Source organism: Dendropsophus ebraccatus, chromosome 10, assembly GCF_027789765.1.
Source record: "Dendropsophus ebraccatus isolate aDenEbr1 chromosome 10, aDenEbr1.pat, whole genome shotgun sequence".
Classification (NCBI taxonomy): domain Eukaryota; kingdom Metazoa; phylum Chordata; class Amphibia; order Anura; family Hylidae; genus Dendropsophus; species Dendropsophus ebraccatus.
In genome coordinates this window covers 70854529-70876876 of record NC_091463.1, presented here as the reverse complement: position 1 = coordinate 70876876, position 22348 = coordinate 70854529, and the positions used below count along the sequence as shown (strand labels likewise).

General features: G+C 38.8%; 1 protein-coding gene and 1 long non-coding RNA gene across 12 annotated transcripts in view; one reads left to right on the top strand and one right to left on the bottom strand.

Annotated features, from left to right (window-relative positions):
- The window catches only part of LOC138765979 (uncharacterized), a 110049-nt gene that overhangs the window by 26091 nt on the left and 61610 nt on the right, over positions 1-22348 (top strand). The window lies entirely within an intron of this gene.
- The window catches only part of MBNL3 (muscleblind like splicing regulator 3), a 127146-nt gene continuing 116952 nt past the window's right edge, over positions 12155-22348 (bottom strand). For 8 of the 11 annotated variants that reach the window (XM_069943202.1, XM_069943209.1, XM_069943212.1 and 5 more), the window contains 2 exons: positions 22072-22139; positions 18347-18447 (listed from right to left, as the gene is read on the bottom strand). In XM_069943202.1, coding sequence (XP_069799303.1) covers positions 18435-18447; positions 22072-22139 — 81 coding nt within the window. In that variant the 3' untranslated portion in view covers positions 18347-18434. Of the gene's footprint in view, positions 18448-22071; positions 22140-22348 lie in introns of all 11 variants that reach the window. The other 3 variants (XM_069943207.1, XM_069943208.1, XM_069943210.1) reach the window with 3 other exon arrangements.

Here is a 22348-nt window from a genome sequence, read left to right as displayed (position 1 = left end):
TACCCGGAAGAAACCCACGCAAACACAGAGAGAACATACAAACTCTTTGCAGATGTTGCCCTTGGATATGGAAAAAGGGTGAAAAGATCACTTTAAGCCCTGAAAGCCCCTTTAACTCATCCTATAGTGGCCTATAATGACTATCCAATCATAACTCTATGCTGGTGTGAATAAAAACGCAATCTAGTTACAGTAGATGGAACTGCTGACTCTTCATGCTCCCACTTTACAGCAGGAGGTATACCTAATACGTAGAGGAAGTTCCCTGAGAATCAGCATCGACACAACTACCCTACCATAGGCTACATGTATAATTTATATAGTTCTGAAATACCCATGGCACAGTCAGGTTGTCTGCATTTATCTCACCACATGTTCACAAACTATTAATAGGTCAAAATCAAACACATTTCAGTAAATATACTTTTTTTTCTTGGGAATTCCATTTGATCATCATCTTCCATATTGGACAAGTGGAGTTTCCATTGCTTCTACTAGGAACTGGTTTAGTGCACTGGCTACAGCTCTAAGAGCAGTTTGCCCTGACTAAAGATGCCAAGGGTTAAGTGGTTAATGTCATTAGCAGAATTCTTTACAGGAGGATTACCTTTAAATATTGATGGAGAGCTGAATCAGCATAGCACTGAGCGCTACTAAGACCTGTGTTGGACAGGGAAGCCATTATACTGTAGGCAAGAGTAACACAGTGGGGATTACCTGTCACCTTGTCTGCATTTATAGACTGCTCACAGCATGTCTTTGCTGATAACGCTCATAGCACAGAGGCAGCGTGGTGCTCATATAGGGTATATACTAGGATGTGCACATGCAGCTTGAACTCTGTGGGAAAAATGGTTCCTCTCTATGAGTTCAATTGTAGGGGGAATGAGGAAGGAGAAGAATAGTAACATGAGATGTCGATATAATTGTTGAAATCCTAAACATGTCTTTGTGAAGCCCAAACAGATACTCTAAGGGTCCGTTCACACTGAGTAAAACTGGCGGAAATTCTGAGCGGAACCCCCGTCGCAGACTCTTCTCGGAATCCCACCTGCCTCACTATCTCAATGTGATGGCCCCTTGCGTGACATGTCAATTCTTTGAGTAGAGAGCAGAGGCGTGCGAGACATCACATTGAGACTGTGAGGCAGACAGGATTTCTAGCAGAGTCTGCGACGAGGGTTCAGCTGAACGGGCCCTAAAGGGCTTACATAGCCTTTAATGACTGATGGCCTGTCCTCTGCATGGGCCATTAATATCAGGTTGGCAGAGGTCTGTGTCGCAGCACCTCAGCCAATTAGATGTTTGAAGGGGCTGAGGCCCCATCAAACAGCAGATCTGATATTGTTGGACAACTCTGAGTATGGGTCATAATCTTACCTGTCATTGCTCCCAGTACGATTCCGGCTTTTCAGCTGTGCCCTGGGGAGCTTCCTTTTGTTAACCAGATGATCAGCCCCAATGATGGCATGGCTGGTCGGACTACCAGAAAGCCGGGACGCAGGACTTGATCAGGCTTGGCGCTGAAGTCCCATGCTTTCTCAGCGTGGTGACTATCATCTGTCGTGTACCTGAGCATTAGCTATACCGTGTGCTTAGTCTGACTTCAGCCTGACCTTCTGACGACTGCGTTTTTAAAATTCTAATTTGGACCTGACGTGACCTCCTGTTTTTGCTTTCTGATATTTTTTTTGTTAAATCTGACTAGTTCTGATGCTCCACGCTGTGACCCCTGGATTGTCTCTGGTTATTCTTCAGTTTTGTTTTGCTTGGACTATGACATGCTTGTTTGGTTCTGTTGACCAACACTGCCAGTCTCTGCTTTTCACTACATCTTCCTAATTTCTGATGATATGTAAACCCACAACAAATGTCTGCCCAACCAATTACTGTCTGACCAACCAATTGCCAAGAAGAGGTGGTGATGGGTGAAGACTGGTGTGGGGGCTCAGGGAAGGTAAGTATTTCTCCTTTTTTTCATGCCACTCTAAGCCATACAGGTTTTTTATGCAGTACAACCCCCTTTAATGCTTCATGCAAATGGCAAACTCGATATGGCAGCAAACCCCATTTCTCTGTATTATAATTTCTCCATTTGACACAGTATTTACCTATAAGTGCACATTAAGCTATAAAAATCTATGGTGTTATTTGGTGTTATATGTTTTTTTCCACTATGGGAACAGTAGTACTACTTAATAATTGGCGTTGTTATATTGCCTAATGTGAATTATATTGTTGTTCCAAGATCTGAACTGCATGTGAAGCCTTTGTTGTTATCCTACAAGTTGACATGTAATGGATACACGGTTGTTATGGTCAACGATAATAATCCAAAAAATGCCGTTTTGATTCTCACTACTGGGGCTAAAACTAAGCTGAGACTTCCTGTAAGGATATGTTCCTACTATGGAATATACGTATATTTCAAACAGAGGCCACACGGCAGACTCTGCTTGAAGTTCCACCTATCCCATACACTCAATGATATTCTCAAGCCCAATCTGCCGTCTGCCCAAAGAATTGACATGTCGGTGGATTTTATAAATAACATCAACTTGTGCATAACAGCTGTGCTTCAAAAATGGTCACCTATGTCCACCAGAAACTGGATTGATAAATTCCCCTTTCCTGTTTAGATGGAGTCATCTGGGGGAAAAATTCTTTTCCTGGCACCACGCTTGTGCAAAGCCTGCTATGTACAGTAAGCTGATGTATGAAAAACTACTGTCCTGCTGCATTATACGAGATCAGCTGTGTGAGATATCTGATGTGGCAGAATTATGAATGCAGCTCTAGGCTGTATCTGTGGACTAGTATTTTTTTAATCTGGAGATTATGTAATTGTGTATACAGGTGATCATATGGTCTAACACAGGAATGTCTCAAGGCGCTGTGGAGACATCTCTTGAAATGTAAGAGTCCTTGGCATGAACTCTTGTTAACACGCCATCCCCATCAACTTCTATTACTGCATTCAAGTGATAAGCAGAAAGTACCATGCAATAGGTTGTATAGTATATTGTACCTTATTTTACCCATATTTTAAATACTAACTAAAAACTAAAGAAATAAAAATACACAACACTAAGAATTTAACCAAGAATTTTATATACTTTATTAAAAGATCAAAAAATAAACAACAATATAGAAGTAACATACTAAAATGAGTAGCATTATGCAAGGTTCTAAAGCACATACAAGCACTACAGCGATATAATTTGGCTAAAAAAAGAAAAAAACTGAAAAAGTACATCCTGTTGGTAACAGTTGAGGGAATGATCTTTATTACATTCTAGAGCTGAGAAACAGGTCTGAGCTGTCTGTATCCAAGGCTGTGTGTCAGTAGTAAGGTAGTAGTAGCCGCTTCTGCTATACACAGTGGATGTCAATAGCATGTACAGTACACAGTATTACACCATCAAGTATTATTATACCTAAATAGAAGAAGCATTGTGGTCTGTGATCAGCCTGCGCTTCTTCTTATAGAAGGTCAGGCCTTTAAGGCGGTCCAAAAGTTTTATTTCCATATATTTCTAAAAGGACTGGACATACTGTATCTGCTTCTGTTATATATCGATTTTGAATACATCTATTGGTATCGATATCAGTTTCTCATCCATATTGCCTTAAAGTGATCCTGGCAATTAACCAAACTTTTGCAATGTCAGAAAAACATGGTTAGGGTCTGGGGTCCAGATTGTCACTAATCATGAGAAGGTGCATGGAGAAACGCACAGTAGTGTGCTTCACTCCCCGGCTCATTGGCCTCTCCATCCAGTTGTATGAGACGCCCCTTAAACCTAAAATAGTGTGTCTCCTGTAACTGGATAGAATAGAGTAAAGCGCACAGCTGTGCTCGTCGTCCCACTCATTCTAATGATTGACGTGAGTCTGAACATCCAGGCACTACGTGGTTAAAACTGTGAGATGTCCAAATTTTTTTTTTAAATGGCATGGACTCTTGAAGTTTGTATGCAATTTGGGCTAAAGCCGGCTATAATTTCTCCTGACTCCAGAATCCAGTAAAAAAAAACCACTTTCAACACATATACACTGATATGTACATAAAACTATGGGACCCCTTTCAATTCTAGACATTGACCACAAATATGAAATGATCTTTTTCCTCCATAAATCCTGATGTGAGCCAAACATACTTATGGCTCTTTTCATGCATGCAGACCTAATCCGTTGTATAATGTAATAGAGCGTACCTATCATGCTATTCTGTAAGGACAAGAGCGATCGTCGGTGGCCTGTATGTCAATACTGCACTTCCGATTCTGCTGGAGACGATACAGAGTAGTAGGCTACTTACAATATGGTTTCAACAGTTGCTCATTTTACAGATGAAAATAGACAGATTAGTAGAATCTTATCAATGCACGTTGACTTATGTGTTGAATCATTGCAGAACATTCCCTATAACAATAGGTTTAGTCATCCCCTCATCTGCTAGAATACAAGGAGCCATGGCAACAAATGGCTCCAATCTCTACATTAGAGCTGTTTCCCATGTACAGTAGAACTTTGGGGTCAGGTTATTTCATTCTGTTGTGTGTGACAAAAAATATTAAGTAAAAACAAATAAAATAAAATCAATTGAAGCTGAATTTTTCACGTACATGTGGTTTCCGCCACTTTCCGAAGCAGAATTAGACATTATTTCAAGATCCGGAGAGAAGCACAGTGAAGACCGCTAGGGAAGGACAAAAGGGGGCTGCTTTTTAATGCATACAATAGTAATAGTGCAAAACGATTGTCATATGGTGGGGGAGTAAATGCAATTTGTTACAACTGCAATATATCTATCAGGCTAATAAGGAAAATGCTTGCCTTCATGTAAATCTACTTATTATTAAGTGCCAGACCATATCCAAATGTATAGTCAAAAATATATATTTAAAAAAAAAAAATTTGCATAGATTTTGTAGTGCTCAGTTGCACATGACATATACTGGCCGCCACGTCTAGATGGATTGAGAGTTGTCTAACTGGACTGGTAGGCCAATTGTTGGACACTGTTTTGTAGTGTGAAGGGATATTGATATGAAAGCTGCTAATATCGCATTCAGGAATATTGCTTCAGACTACAAAATGTGTTGGAAAAAAAAACATCTGCTACTGAGTCTTACAAAGCTAAAGTGATCCTCTACCTTTGGAGCCTCTAAAATATATTCGTGAGTTCCATAATGAGCAATTCTCTAACATATACAGTAATTGTATATGAGGTCATTACTCATAGTGTAGCCCCCTTTATAGCGTAAATCTGCTGTGTGATTGGCTGGTCACACTGTGTCGGACTGCAAGGCCATTACAATTGTCCAGCTAGAGGGAGATATTGGCAGCCTAAAAAATAGTCAAATACAAAAGGAAAAAAGTTTGAATGATAAAACAATATCTGGTAGATTTACAATTGACAGGCAAATTCAGTTTTCCTGGATAGGACAGCAGCATTCGTTAAAGGAAGCGGTCTTCACAGGTCTGCTCTGCCATCTTCTATATTAAGGCATACGTGGAACATGTACCCTATTATGGAGAAGAGTCATTTCATGTAATACATGTCATTTGCCAAAAGGCATCTATGTCAAGCTGGCCATACACTTAAGGTTACTATTGAGTGGCGTAAATGGTTGCTGGACTCTTGGGGTGACTTATCTCCCCAAGAATAAAAGGATCAGGCAGTTGAAATACAACAGCTTGATCCTTCTCTCCTCCAACACTGGAGAAGAGCCTTGACACCGCCATATTTGTTATAGGACCATCCAGTCCCAACTAAATCAATGGGTTCAGCTGAAATTTATGTAATGTAACTTTGCTTTTTGCTTCTAGTTCTATATAGAAAAGATAAATTGTGATGATTAATTTATCTTCATTCCTTACAATTTTTTTGCTTTTGCTTTCATTGAAAGATTTAATGGTCAACTATTACCATGTCTTTGGTCACTTTCCAGTGAATGTTTATCCCCTTACCCCATTCTTTAGCTAAATAAGTTCAAGATCCTATTCTGTTTGACTTCATTATACTTCTTCACAACAATGGATGCTCAGTTTTGATACAGAGCTCCAAATCTTCTGTATAGTCAAATCATAAAATTCTGGCTGCTTGCAGACACCTTTAGGGGGAGCTGGTGGGTCACTGTTCATACATTGAACTTAATAATAAATCATTATATCATTATAAGTACCCACCCACACTCCCTCTAATGGCGACAGCAGACATACGTTATAGTAAGGGTGAGTCACCACTTACATTTTTGTTTTTGTATGTTTGCCATACTATTGGTTTGAACAAACTGGATAAATGATGACATTCTATGTATATGTTTTGCAATCAGAGGCTTGTCGTGAATCTTCTGCGATCCCCCACCTTCTAAACACCATTTATAATGGTGTCTTCTTCTCTAACACCAGGGGGACTTTGAACCCCTTTAGGGACTAGAGACAGATTCTATTGAAGATTATCAAAGGATGTATCACAAAACTTATACAAGAATGCAAATGTTAACTGAGCCTTACAGCCCCCATACACCTTATACTTTTGCTGGCTGTATCCGTCACTCACAGTGGGTTTGGCAGTCAGAATACAGTGTATGGGGCTCTCCCAACTGTCCACCGACAGATGATGTAGGTCTAGATAGGGGTTGGGTGTGATGTAAATTGTTGATGTTGATGTAGTCACTGTGTGACCTCTTTGTTCTTGGAGCGATAAGCTGCAAAGAGGACTCTCTGGCTTTGGCTTAACCATTCCTTCCCTATAGACAACACAGGAACTCGGCTGTGCCGGCCAATTGTTCAGCCGTTAATTATTACAGGTGTATGGGCACCTTTAAAGAGGAGTAGTATGGATTACTAATCCTAGTCCAGAAAGCTGCAATATACGTGCTCCGAGGCAAAAGCCCCAACGATACAACCTAATAATAACCTGAGCTCTTCTCCACAATAAGCATACTCATTTCACAGCATGCTCTATGCTGCAATTTGGAGTTTACCAGTGCTGAATATTAAGCTATGGCAACCTACAAAGCTTTTGCAACAGCAAAGCAACATCATGCTTTTTGGAATTTTTTTTAAATTTTTATAGCAAAATGCCGTCTCTTCAAAGCCTTATTTATACCTATCTCTTTTACAAACTTTTCCTGTGTTTTATGGACTTTTTATATTCAAAATATGTTCCAAGTTTTTTTTTTTTCTTTTTTTTACATTTTATTTTATTTTTTCCATTCTTGGACTATGTACATAAGTGCAAAAAAGGTGTGTCTCACACATTCGTACACTAACTGAATCAGTTTAACTGCAGCATATTTGTATCTTCAACACTGTTGAAGCAGCATATCATGCTTAGGGAGGAAAAAAAAAAAGAATAAACATAAGAAAGACCATCGCTTCCCATAGCCTGTGAATGCATTCCACGAGTGATAGAACTCCAACTACCATTACACATTCTTTATAAACCATCTATAGACAGACAAGGATCCTAGAGCCATCGGAAGGACCAGAGTATCTGGAACTGGGGATCTGCCTGTCTTGACTACATCTTCAATATGCCACGTCATAGACGTTATTGGAAGTGTAGTTCACCAACAGTAAGAGTCAGAGCTTGCTAGTTGGGGTAGGTTTCTTCCCCGTACTCCAGCTGTTGCTGGACTTGAAGTCCCTGATAAGACATAATAGTTTGAATGACTGGAATCCTCACTCCTTACTTTTCGGCGACAATTGACATTAGTCTAACAATAGCCCACTCTTTGTAGAGGTTCCTTAATGCTCTAGCTGTTCTAGTCCCCCTGAATTACTTATTCCATGAAATCTTATGTCAACCTATCCAGCTTCCCTTTGGTTTTTCATACAGTATCTTCCATAATTAAAAGCTTACATTTCTTAAGCACTAGATGAGCTGAAGACAACCAGTGGTCCTCAAGCAGGTTTGTTAGTTGGAGTACTTGTATGATGGGACTGGTGCTTTTCGTTTAGCCACACGTTGATATATCTCTAGTCCAAGAAATGAACCATAGAAAGGAATATTGGGGGTCACTCAAGAATACATCATACTGCAGCATATGTTGTGTAGGGCTGGGGAAAGAGAGATTTGTAACATAAAATGCAGCTTAGAGGTCATTCCACACTATTTTTTTTACAGACTTTGCTTATATAAATTAGTATTAAAATATCCCAGCAGTTTATTTTTCCTTTTTTTAAATTTTTTTTAAAACATTTTGTAGGCAGAACTAGTTTTGAAAGTGAGTGCGAACTATAGAAATGAAATGGGTTTAAGGCCTGGTAAAAATATGCCTCACTCTCCTCTCTTGAAATACTGTTGGGAAACAAATAAAATAAACTAGAAGCACACAACAACTCGGCCGTGTTAAACCTCCTCACTTGGCTCCTATACAGCACAGTGTGAAACAGCTTTACCGGGAAAGAACATAAAACCAAGACTTCTACATAAATTACAGAGAAACAACTAATGACAAAGATGGTGTTCAACAGTGCACAATCCAGGGCCTGGGGAAGTCGGGAACACTTGAAGAAAAGCCTTCATGCTCTCCAACATTGGTCAATTTTGAAAGTCAAAATGGACTCATAGCATCCATTCTCCATCCTCCATTCTGTGACCAAAGCTTTGTATATCCACATCAATAAACCTCTGACTTAAGCCCAAATATTTTACTACACCCTGCAAGCCAGTGGTAGGGGCAAACACTGCCAAGACATTTTATATATAGCCAGGTTAACCTTAGATTCCTCTATGATATACAAGAATTTTCTTGACACCTGCCTGTTCAAAAGTACCATTTTAAGGCTATGTTCCCACTGTGGGATCAAAGCAGGGAAAAGAGGCCATCTTGTAATATTGATGGCCACAAATAATTATCATTAATTGTGGCCTTAAATATTACGAGATGGCTGCCATTCTTGCTATGGTCCCGTAGTGGGAACATAGCCTAAAGATGAACGCATAGTAAACTAATAGGCTGTACAAAACAAATGTAAGCAAAGAGACTTCTGTTCCGTTACTCAATGCGATACATCAGGCAATTGCTATGATGACCGGTACAGCTACTCTCTGAACACCAATCCGGAGGTGAACAGTGGCTATGCCAATGACAATTTCTGGAAAAGTGACCTGACCACAAAGGCCTAACATCAGAAGAATGACATCATGGCACTGCTACTGTTGACTCCAGAAGTATTAAAAAGAATGGGGCAGAGTGTATAGTATATTTTGCTTTTTTTAGTACAAACTCCTTGTATGAGTAGGAGTTGGTGTCCAAGAACATATAGTCATCTTCTGATCTCTTTTCTCTTATGTTTAACTCAAGAAAAGATTTCTCCATTACCACCCTCTGCTTCCAGTTATTTTACCTCCATTCACAGAGAACCTGAAACAGCTATATACACTCTACAGACGCTCTCCATGTTCTACCCGATACGGTCGGATGGTTTCCTTTGATTATCATTATAAATAGTGGAACCCAGTTTTGGAACTCTGTATTGCAGCCTTCAGAGATGTAAGAGGTCACAATGCTGGCTATTGATCACTAAGGCATACTGGGATCTTTAATTCAGCTACAGGGTGTATGAAATATTCAGCAAAAGCTGATTATACAGATGCCTAAGTCTATAGTGGCACAAACCTGCAGATGATTCTTCGATGGTGATGAACTGTATCATTGACAAGCTCATATCGATACACTGTCTGTAATTTACACGTGAAAATTTAACAATGTGTACAAAAGGTAGCCATGTTGTAGTCTCTTGTTGCCATCGCAACTTAATAAAATAACACAACAATGAATCTATCATTGTGAGCATTTACATCCAAATATTCTTGTATTCTGTCTATGATGCTATAAAGCAATTATAATCTTCGTCATGCTTCGTTATGGAGACCATAGTACTAGAACTAAGTAAATTATGGTATATAATGTCACCTAAAGTCTCCCCTTCAAATTCATTAGATACTAAAATATCTGAAAACTGAATATGATGAAGTAGAAATTCTTTCAGAATGTATGTGCTATGATTGATTACATTTAATGACCAACAGTAATGTAATTGTATACTTAATATACTTTGTATATTTACAATGAAATCATAAAAGTTTTACGGTTGACATGGCCGCCGCAGCCTGCGCCGATGTAGGGGTACAGCTTATTCGGAAAAAAATTGAACGTGAGCGCAGACTGTAGCGACACTGCCTTTAAATTGATAAAGCGACTCTATAAATAGATTTCTCTCCCGTATTTCGTTCTGGATGTCATGGGCTTCTGTTTTTAGTGTTGCTTAAATATCTCTTTTGGTTTTCTTGAGGGTCGGTGTGTTATTCTTGAGGAATACTGACTTGTCTAGCTTTAGGAAGATATCTGTTATCTGCTTGTAGTAAGGTTACCTAGTACGTGGCACATTAGTATTCATGGACAGAACAGTGAACTGATCAAAAGACCAGAACTGTTTCATAGAATTCAATTTAGTATTGCATAACTTCAAAAGACGCTTAAAAACAGAGTAGTCCCATATTGGGATACAGAGATGTATAATAATAATTTCCATTTCTTCTGCATTCTCTTAACAGATGGTGCTGCCTAAATGCATTTATATGTTAAGCTCTTGTTTTAACTACTCTTAAATAGGCCATACATGAGAGAGCCGTCATCAATACATGCGTGTTTATTTTAATGAAGAGGAGTAGCTGACAATTCTCCTTTGGAAACAATGGATTGGGCATGTTTAAATTCAACTCTACGACTTTCCAAAGGCACCATACACAGTAGATTCTTGGCCATTCCCACCAAAATCATATATGGTCTGTTCTAGGCGATGTTCCCACATTAGGATTTTAGCGTGAAATGACACGTCTATTGATAATGACGGCCACGAATAATGTTCATAATCATTTTATGGTCATTTCACGCTAGAAACTTGCCATGGTAACAGAGCCTTAAAGGAAAAGTCCCATGCACAAAAAAGCAAACAAAAAACAGACAGGCAGTAGGGTGCGGGAACATAATAAACAAAGTATACTTACCTATTGCTGTGCTCTTGCAGCTATGCCATCCCGATATCTGACAGCCACTGACCTCCAGCTGCTGCAACTTCACATACCCCGTTTGTGGATTGCCTGCTCAGCCAATAAGTGACTGGGGCTGGACACTCCAGCAGTCACTGACTGGCTGAATGGGCAATTTATCAGCAGGACCATGGTGTTTTTTCAGCAGGAGTTGGGTTTGTGACATAGACAGATGCCTTCCAAAAATGACATCGGGCGGTTGAGAGAACCGAGAGCAGCGCTGTGGGGGCATGGGAATGGGTAAGTATACTTTCTTTATTATGTTCCTGCATCCCCCTTTGTGTCTGTCATTTTTTAGTTTCATGGGACTTTTTTCTTTAAAGGGAACCAATCACCCAGAAAATCAATGTAAAGACAAGGATATGTGCTGATAGATCACCCAGCACACTTCCCAAATATGCCCCTGTAACCTCTGTGCCCCCCTCAATTAGACAGTAATCTTACTTTGTTCAGGTCACGCGCTGTATGTAAATTTTTGCTAACTAGTCCTGGTGGGCGTATGTAGTCACGGTCCGGGGGCGTATGTAGTCACGGTCCGGGGGCGTATGTAGTCACGGTCCGGGGCTGTAATCACGCCCAGAGGGGCGTGATTCGGAGGCTTGCGGTCCAGTGACGTCATCCGGCGGCTTGCGTTCCGCGTCGCGGCCGCGCTGACGTGTTCGGGAACCCGCGCATGCGCAGTACGTCAGCGTCGTCTCCCGCCGTACTGCGCATGCGCGGGTTCCCGAACACGTCAGCGCGGCCGCGACGCGGAACGCAAGCCGCCGGATGACGTCACTGGACCGCAAGCCTCCGAATCACGCCCCTCTGGGCGTGATTACAGCCCCGGACCGTGACTACATACGCCCCCGGACTGTGACTAGATACGCCCCCGGACCGTGACTACATACGCCCACCAGGACTACATACGCCCACCAGGACTAGTTAGCAAAAATTTACATACAGCGCGTGACCTGAACAAAGTAAGATTACTGTCTAATTGAGGGGGGCACAGAGGTTACAGGGGCATATTTGGGAAGTGTGCTGGGTGATCTATCAGCACATATCCTTGTCTTTACATTGATTTTCTGGGTGATTGGTTCCCTTTAAGGTGTCCAAATACAAGCTGTTGACCAAACAAGTTGTCTCCCCTCTTCACCCCTTACACGTGACACGGTCATATAATATCCATGGGGAAACAGCAGGTAATCCACTGCTAGTCCGCTCTTGTGGCAGCTCATCCCCCGATAAAATGAAGGATTGGGCAGTTGTAATCCAACCTGCCAGACCTTGCTCTCCTCCAACATGTTAGAAGAGAGTCGAGAAGTCTCCATAGGCATTGCATGGTCAGCCAGTCCTACAGGAATTGGCAAGGCCAGACAACTTTTCAATGAGGATACCCTGAGCCTGCCATCCATTGTGGTAGATTTATATAATCTCTGTCTTTTTTGGTCATCTTCTGGTAATGAAATATCAGAAGAGATGGAAATTATATCTGAAAATGTGATAGGGCTTATTGTAGGAAACTAGTGCAAAATAATTATTGTAGGAGAAGGGTTAAGATCGGACTTGTTTGAGTTTCTTGACTATGTCTATTGCCCTTCCCCAGTAAGAAGTGGCAGATGGCATGTAAAAGGGACAAGATGATACGGTGGGGTGGGTTTAGATGCCATCAAAAGTTATAGTTTAAGTATGATTGAATTTATTTATACACTAGAATGTAAAGACAAACCTGCATCCATGCCATATAACCCAATATATTGAGCTAATGGCATCTAATGGGCAGGAAAATATGCTGGAAATTTGACATTACAATCAGAATTTTTTTTAAGGACAATTTCTGCTCACATGTGACACTGGGGTAATATCTAAGGGGCCACCTATTAGATAAATGAAATAAAGACCTTTACAAACGAGTTGGATACATCGATCGATACAAGTTCCTGTGATCCCTTTAAGACATCGCATGATTAAGACAGAAAGTCAGTCATATATGGTATATGGACTAAATTGTAATTGCAACAACAGAAAAAAATCCAGAAAACCAAAATATATATTATACAACACTTCAAAAACAAAGCGCAGAACACGCTTAAAACCCCTTAGAAAGAAAACTGAAATTATCCCGTTCACTATTAACATTTTATAAATTCTAGAAAAAAAAAATTAGTATGGATTTTTTTTAAAGACTCCAGTTTCTTATTTTGTCTTTACACTAGTATGATTTTTTTTTAATCTTAACGTCTATACTAAAATATTGGTGCAAGTAAAAATCAATTTACAAAAAAAAAAAAAAAAAAGAATAACATGGCTGATTATGAAATCATATTTCACATATAAAAAAAAAACACTGTATTTTTTTATTTTTTATATATATTTTTCATTCACTCCCTTACATCTACCTACATTATCATTCAAAAGAAAAGAGTCTAACGTCTAAGAGCCTAACACGTTAAGCATATAAAACTTTCCCTCCTATAGACCCGTTACATCCAAGTTTCAGCATTGTTGCATATTATTTGCGTAAGGCTGATTGAAATGGACTAACAGAAATAGCTTTGGATAAATTAAAGGAAAAAAAAACATAGAACATAGGTTTTCATAGAGAACCTTGTCAACTCCTCAAAGTGAAGACAGCCATTTTGTAGTCTAAGCCAACATTAAAAAAAAAAGCACATCACCACATCACATCACTAGGAACGGGTGACAACACTGAAAAATAAGGCACTCCAGTGATGTTACTTGTTCTTAATGAACTCACACACTCAATTGTCAAGATTAAATGTTTAGACCCAAAAAATGGCTGCCTGTCTTATTTGGAAATGACGGAAAATGGGGGATTTCTATTTCCTCGCTCTTTATTAAAACCTATGAGTTTGTTTAGCGTCACTATTGATGTGACTGTAAAAGGTAGAGGGAAAAAAAACATAATCAGGACATTTAGAGTCTGTCGACATTTTCTTTTTTTTTTTCTAAGAACACAGAAGTGAGCCATTGCACAACACATATTATAGTGCTACCGCAATATTATACATTTTCTTTGAGTAATTTGGAGAGGCCTATAGAACAATAAGTATCTTCTTTTATCTGTATGTAGTACTTAAAGGGGTTTACTGGCTTAAAAAAAAAATCAATTTTCAAACACCATGTTAGAAATAACAGAGGGGGTCCGCCATTGAAGACCTTTATCTATAGCCAAAATGAACAGCGGCTATATAGAGTGTCTGGAGGACCCAACACCTCAGTCTCATTACAAATGAACCCTGATCATTGGTGGTTTCAGCTGCAGGATATCTCGTGATGAGTTTAATGTCGTGGGAACCTTCTAACAAAAAAGCATTGTCTAAAGTGGAGAATGCCTTTAGGTATTGGCCAAGAAAAATATTTTACCTTTTTAGAAAGTAAACAATGTGATTTAAATATTTACATTTTTATATTTTGGATTTGTTTTCTTTATATTGTTCTAAAATCTAAAAACAGTCCATAATTTAAATCAAAGGCATTACTGTTCGAGTTTTGAAATGTCCTTCATAGAAAAAGTTAAAATGGGATTATAGGGCAAAGGAGGTTATAGATGTAAAGACAATACCGCGGATTGTGATGCGGCTGCTGGAGGAACTGTCTTTAAATACTTAATGGTGGTCAGAAAATCAGTTTTGTTACTCTAATTCTTTTCAGGTAGATTTTTGCAAAAATTTAACCGGTAGTGCAATTGTAGCAGAAAATGTTTGAATATATGGTGGATGGATGAAGTTTTCTGTAGCTAATGGTTATGGGAATGTCCAATTCATGAACAATCTCCTAAATCTTTACTTCTATGTCCACCTTTACCTATACCCATGTCCTTAGTCCTTGTACGATAATGTGACATTTACTGTTGTTTATTTACCCGATCATGCCGAATGATAGCAAACTGGTCTTGCTTGGATATATTCTACACAGGTATGTCAAACCCTTTGTAGAGAATATAATAATTTCTAGAAAATTACTGAGATACCTGCCAAGGTTATTTCTAATTAATGCTAAATGGTATGGAAAAACCAAAGTGGCTACATTGGTTCATGATGGGTGAAAATGGACAAAAGTATGTACTCCCCCTTATAAAGTGTCAAAATAGCCATTGTTGTGTGTCATGGTACAGAAATGAGCCACTAATTATATGGCAACATGGTTCAATCCACAATAATGTTGTATAACCAACAGCCACCTTTAATAGTTGGACCAACTATGGTAACATATTGGTAGCAATGAAATACATATCTAATAGAAATGCAAAATAAGTTATATCCCATCATTTTGATGTTTACAATTGGTCTCAATTGGACCCATATTCTTGGCCGATTGGGGTTTAGCTTAATGATGCAATATATTGTTAAATATAGACCATGGTCGAACCACATTGACTGATGTTTGTGCAACATTTCCAAAATTCAAATTGAAACAAGACCTCAATGGGTGTTCCCATCTCCAAAAAGTTATTTCCTTTACAGAAGATAGGGTAAAACAAGTCGATCACTGGGATTTGACTGAGAATGTAGCAAAATTGTCCCCTAAATGACCAGATGAGCTTGGCCAGCATTCTATTCATATTCCATTGGGTTTCCAAACATTGTTGAACATTGATTGGCTTGTTATCTGCTCTCCGGTGCATAGGGCATAACTTCTGGAGATAGGAATTAAAGACATTCGGTTAAGATGCAAGATTAAACATTTTATAACCTGTCATAATTGGGAATACAGGAAACCAGTTTGGGGAGTCTACATGTTACTAAAGAGGTGAATGCAGATTAAAAACATTAGCAATTGAGGCCTTTTGTTCACTAAGCGGAAAGATCAGTTAATCTTTAACAATCAAATTCTACCATTCACCACGGGTGGTTAAAAGGACCCTCGAAAGGATTTTTAAGAATAAACCCCCTATGTTTACATTCTATATACATCTCTCAGATGTTTAAAAATATATGTATATATTTATACATAAAAAAGGATTACAATAAGGTGTCAGAATATACAAAAGAAAAAAAAAGAAAAACTATTTAGCACTGAAAGTTCCATCATTACTTTTAAATCCATAAAGCCATATACCATGTGAATGTATCAGATCTGGTTCAGTCACATCTTTCACCATTGAGGCACTGGCACGCACTGTGCAAAATTCATTCGTTTTCAACAGAAAAAAAAAATTTAAAATTAAAAACACTCTTGTTAGTCCACATATTACATTAATTGTGGCAGTATTCTGGAAAACAGGAACCAAAGTGGTTAGAGATCCACTGCTCAAAATCAAGTGCAACTCGTCTGTTTATGTAACGCCCGTTCCTTAAAGCTATATCATATACGATTGTTCTCTCACCATTATTTAACACCGGCTTTGCAGATATGGTTGGACCAGGTCCATGGCCATATTTAGAAAAACCAAGGTGCGTAATGATTCTATCTGTCCGCCTGACAATGATAACAGTTCAGTTGGTTAGGCTTGCCCACTCTTGTTCCTCACCCATTGGTGGGGGTGTGTATAAATAATAAGTGCTAAACTGACCGTGTCAGTGGGCTACGACACAGTCACAACAAAATATTACAGATATTTTAGGAAAGGGATGAATGCATACGGTAAAGTCTGTACTGTAAGGTATATATCACCACCTTCAAAGATGCTAAAGATTTCCATGTGCTTAAATTTATTTTTCTAGCCTTACCGCTACTGTTCCTAAATGTATTACTTTTAATTTCCGTCTCCCTTCTTTTAAGTTTGTTCTTCACTTGCTTAGCTCATAATGGAAACACACAAGTTTTTGGGAGGACGACATTTAACAGCAAAGCAATCCCATTGGCATTAACTTTTGAACATGCAAATCAATTGCTATGGAGGGATGAGGGGATAAAAATAATAACATGACCCTTAAATTTATGGCTGATATCCCTCTAAACACATTCGAATACCATGGAAGAATGGGGGAAAACAAAACCTTAAGGCTTCGTTCACACGTTCCAGCCTCCAGCTATTTTTACTCCATGGTCAGTATAAATTCATCCGTATTTGGATCCATAATTGCATCAGTTTCCGTATCTGTTTCCGTAAAATGTGAACAGTACTAGTTTGCATAGATTTGATCCGTGTTTTCTGCGGACGTCGCTGATGTGACATCCGCGACATCTGTAAAAAATACGGATCCAATAGATTTCTGGTAATCCATACCGCAATCACAATCCGCACTAGGACATGTCCTTTTTTTTATGGGACAAATTACGGATCACAAAAAAAAACAAAAAACGGATTGTGTGAATAGCCCAATAGAAATCAATGTGCTCTAAGTTGAACCGTGAATACGGATCCGCAATTATGGACAACTTTACTGATTGTGGATAAGTTGAATAGCAAACATTTGGGCAGAAGACCAGCCCAAGGTCAAAGAAGTTTGAACGTGTCTACCTTGCTGATTGCATGTAAAAATTACTGGGGGTAAGAAAGAAAAGTTGGCTATTTTTTCAAAACTGCATGTTACTTATAGATTAAAGCCAAAGATATAGAACAACATATTTAGTAAAAGTTGCAGAAGGGCGCCTAAATGAAGTCAGTTAAATGAAGAAAACCTTGTTAGATCAAGGCATTTTAAATAGTTAAATTTCTTATGTTAAATAATTTTAAAACTATTATTTTATTTTTTTTTTATCGGTGGTGATATTACCTTATAGAGGACTCTTTTTAGATGGTGGTGCTTGGAAAGCAACCTGTACTTTTTTGTTATTTTTGAATTGGACAAAGGATTACAAATTTTGGTTTCAAAGTTGGGAATATAATATTTGGAGCCCATTTTTGTTTTCTTTTATAAAGGAATAATTCGACCATCTACTTTCAGAACCACTTTGTCCCTGTTTGGCATAATACTAAGAATATGACAAAACAACGATGCATGTAATAATTAATCACAATGCAAAAAGATGGTCTCGAGTATACTTATCATAATGATACACACATAAAAATGAAATCGACTACAATGTAAACAAAACAGTTAAGATAACACTTTAAAATGTGAATCCACCAATAATATGCAGCAAAACAAGCTTCCGCATGGTGTACACATCTAACATGGTACACGCAGAATGATTACATGTGTTAAAAGTAAATGTGTTACAAAAGTCTAGTATAGTATCCTACGTGTATAACCGCTTTCAGAGAGCATTGTTGACTTTAATGGATTTTTTTTTCCATAGTGCTGTTTTCAGACATTCCCATATTTTTTTCTCTTTTTTTGGTTAACATGTAGACTGCAGCAGGCTTACTGTCGAGGTGGTAGAGGACGCCAGTAATGGATATTTACAGAAAGGCCATGTGTAACTTCCGACGGATAAATTCTGGTACTCCACAATTCTGCTGTTCAGAATTTCAACATGGCCTACTAGAGAGGGAAGAAAGAAGAAGGACAGGAAGTTATAACAGTGAGGGACCTATGGGTCGGCATTTATTAAAACAGCATAACATCTGATAAGGGGAAGTTTCACCTCGGAGCCACTCTAAAATTTGTATTAAGAGACTGTAGTATCAGAAACTAGCTATGGACTCTATATATATGTTACCGATATAGATAATAGAGTAGGGCAGCCTTTGGGATGTCAAGTTCCTCACAGCTGCCCTCATTTTGTTGTCAGCAGAATAAAGTTACGGTAGCCTATATGGAATACTACTCTATTTTCTATATATACTTACAGAATCGAGCTATTTAGGTATATACTAGGTTGTTAAAAATATTTCAAGACCATAATATATGTTTTAAAGTGGATCCAAGGTGAAACTGTTCTTAAAAGGTTTTACGATAAGATGAACAAACTTATAGTAATTTGGATTCCCACAAACCAGAACGCTCAGCATTTAACTCCCGGTGGTCCCTAAGGTTGCATCAATCTTCTCCAGCCATCGGGAGTCAAATGCAGAGGGTTCGGTTTTGTGCGAACTTGAACCTACTGTAAGTTTTCTCATTTCTAATAAATATGCCTACGTATGGTTTACAAATACCCCACCTAAACAAGTGTGTATATATGAGATGTCTACACAGAACTCTGACATCTGGTCCATAGAGCAGCCATATGTAAGAGACGTATGAACATCGTTTCCCGCCCCCGTAGCTGAGAGCTTCTAGTATAACCATATTTTCCTACAAGCTGTAGACTATTGCATATGTGTATTTATGAACTGTTACTTCTATACACTCTTCATTCCAACCTAAGTAAGCCCTATGGACTGACTGCATTTCCTTATGGTGACCTTTGGCCCTGTAAGTGTTAGGCACCTGTTTGAAATCTGTTTCTTAGCAGCTCGTTTCACAGGACTCACAGAAGCCTCCATTTTTTTTTTACATAATTTATAAGAATATAAATATAAGAGATATGTTTACTGCACAGCATCTGTGGAACCTGTCACTGTTATATAGCGGCATGTGAATAGTGTAATTAGGTTTGGCATTGTTCCCCCGGCAACAGATTATCTCAATTACAACGTAAAGGTCTGTGCTGAAGTTTTGCTTGTTTGTACTTTGAGGAATTTTGAGAACAGAAGATTTAAAGCTAATTTTCGCACAGCTCTAATACACTGGGATAGTTCTGCTCCCTTATTAAGTTATTTTCTACAGAGCTGTAATTGAAGGGGCAAGTCCCACAATTCTAAGAGCTGTTGCTTAAAGGGGTTTTGTGGAGGAACAAAAAAATATTTGCAAATCAACTTCTGACAGAATGTTTTCCAAGATTTGAAAATTATTTCGGAGTAAAAAGAAAGTTGCCTAGTTGTTTCCAACACAAAACAGTGCTCCCTGCTACCACATCTGCCTATGTCCAGAACTATTCAAATCAGGAGTATGCCCCCGGGGGAAACTAGCTTCCTGCAAAGAAGAAGTTTGCTGCTGCCTTAGACAGTTCCTGACATGGACAGTGGTGGTAGCAGAGAGTGTTATGTTGTGTTGGAAAAAACTACATGAGTTCCTGCAGGACAAACAGAAGCTGGTAAGTACCGGACATGCTTACATAGAGGAAGTTTGCTCTTCTATATAATTTTCCGGCACCAGTTGACTTGAATTTGAATTACTCCGGAGTTCTCCTTTAAAAGATTATTACCTATACATTTTTTTTATTTTACATTTTGGTAGGGATGCTCCCCACTCATCACTCTACTTGATGCTTCTAGTAGCTATAGTCCGTTCAGCCAGTCAATGACTGAGACGGGGCACCAGCGTAGTAGTAAGGGCAGGACAATGCAGTGAAAAATGCTGCAGTGAAAATGTTACTGGGCAGCCCTTGGGGACCTGGGTAGGTGGGTTTGCATCTTTCTTTTTTTTTTTTTCCTCATTTTGGCCCCGTCAACATGAAAAAAAATAATGTATCCAGAACCTTTACTGGCTATGGAAAATTGGCACAAAGTAAATGTCTTTTAAAATATTCAAAGATGTGTGAATGAAGTTAGAATTGAAATCACAGCTTTCCTCCAGGAATGATACACACTCTTGTGGGCTATATCTGGTATTTCAGCTCAACTCCTTATCAGCCCTTTCCAAACAGCTGAGACTATTAGATAGATGTTAGGTCAAGGAGACACATGGTACCTTTCATATATCTAGCTGATAAAATGCTTTTATTCTATAGTATAAAGAGTCAAAGAGGATTTTACAAGCTCCTGATCTGCTGCAAGCTGGAATGTCTCCTTTCTCCCCCTCCCTGCTTGATTGACACCTAATCTGAGTCCCAAGCAGGATCAGATATGGGAGGGGGAGAGAGGAGGCATTTCAGCTTACTCCACATTTTTCTACATTCTGGAATCACAGACAGATAGATGAAAGGTACAATGTGTCTCCTTGTCCTAACAGCTATCTACCAGAATGTGAATTGCACAAGATATTGGCCCTAATATAGAATTTTCCGTAAAAAAATTGAGTGCTTCAATAAAAATAAGACTAAATGCATTTCAGCCTTGTAAAATATCCACCTTTAAAGAAGCACTCCAATGACAATACCTCCCAGCATAAGGCTGGTGAAGGTAACTGGCTAGCCTGCTCCTCCCCCCTTACCTGCATCTCTATTTGCCCGATATTTGGTTACTTCTGGTCCCTAGTGCAGCCCGGTGTGACTAGATTCACAGTGGGGTTTGTGTGTGAACCAGGAGTCCATCTCATAGACGTACATGGGGAAAGTTACTTCCGGTTTACTCAGCCAGTGCTGTAGGAATCGACATTGCAGCGGGGATCAGAGCCAGTGCAGGAACGGGGTATCTGGTAAGCGTAGGCAACAGAGCAATCATTTACCCTCACCAGCCTTATGCTGGGAGGGTAAGGTTACTGTATATTGTCACTGGAGTGCTTCTTTAAAGACCCTAAACACACCTTTTTAAATGTTACTGTCCCTTTTAACCTTGGACCATGTATTATATCTATTACATAGTATATACTCGGGTTCCAGAAGATGCACAAGATTCCTTTTGTGAAATAAATCTCTCTGATTCTTAATATTGTAATAATACGCTTTCTATGTAGAATATACAAAAAGACCTTTCAGACCAAACATGGGAGAGAATCTCTTAATAAACACATTGAATAGTTTGCATTCCGGATAGTGAACTCTACAGATAAAAACCTGGTTTTCACATATAACAAATTATGTTTGGAACAAAAAAAAAAAAAAAGTAATGTCTGGAATCTAGCAAACAGGTCAATCTTTAACATGGAAAGCAACACAAAGCAACATATTATGGAAGCAACATTCTGCAATTTTCTGATATAAAAAGCATATAAAACCCGTTGCGACCTTGAAGCCAAACATTGCAATGGTAATAGCAATGCAGCATAAACCCCTAGAAGCTGTGTTATCATTGATGGAGTCCTAAGTAATAATCTGACCTTCTTACATATAGAATCCACACTCCGATATAGGATAAATCTCCGCACTAGAGCGCTATGTCAGTTACTATATGAGTAGTCCCATAAAATGCTTCCAAATATAAGAAATCAGTTAATACGTTAATGTTAAGATGAAAACAAACTTACTGTTCTATTGGTAAGATCTGTGATACATACATGCTGTTATTCAGTTCATCTAGTGAAAATTGGGACATCTACAGTGGAAAAGATTTCAAATTAAAAAGATTTTTCTGGAGAGAATGCTATTTATGATTGCCGTAAATGGTGGTGAATGGAAATCTGGTCTGTGATCAACAAGTCACAGCCTTGTGTTTCCTGCACAAGGGGGATTCTAGATAATGGAACCAGGCAAGCATTTATTTGGCTTGTGCATGAGTTCTAATCAACCCTGCCGAAGTAAGGA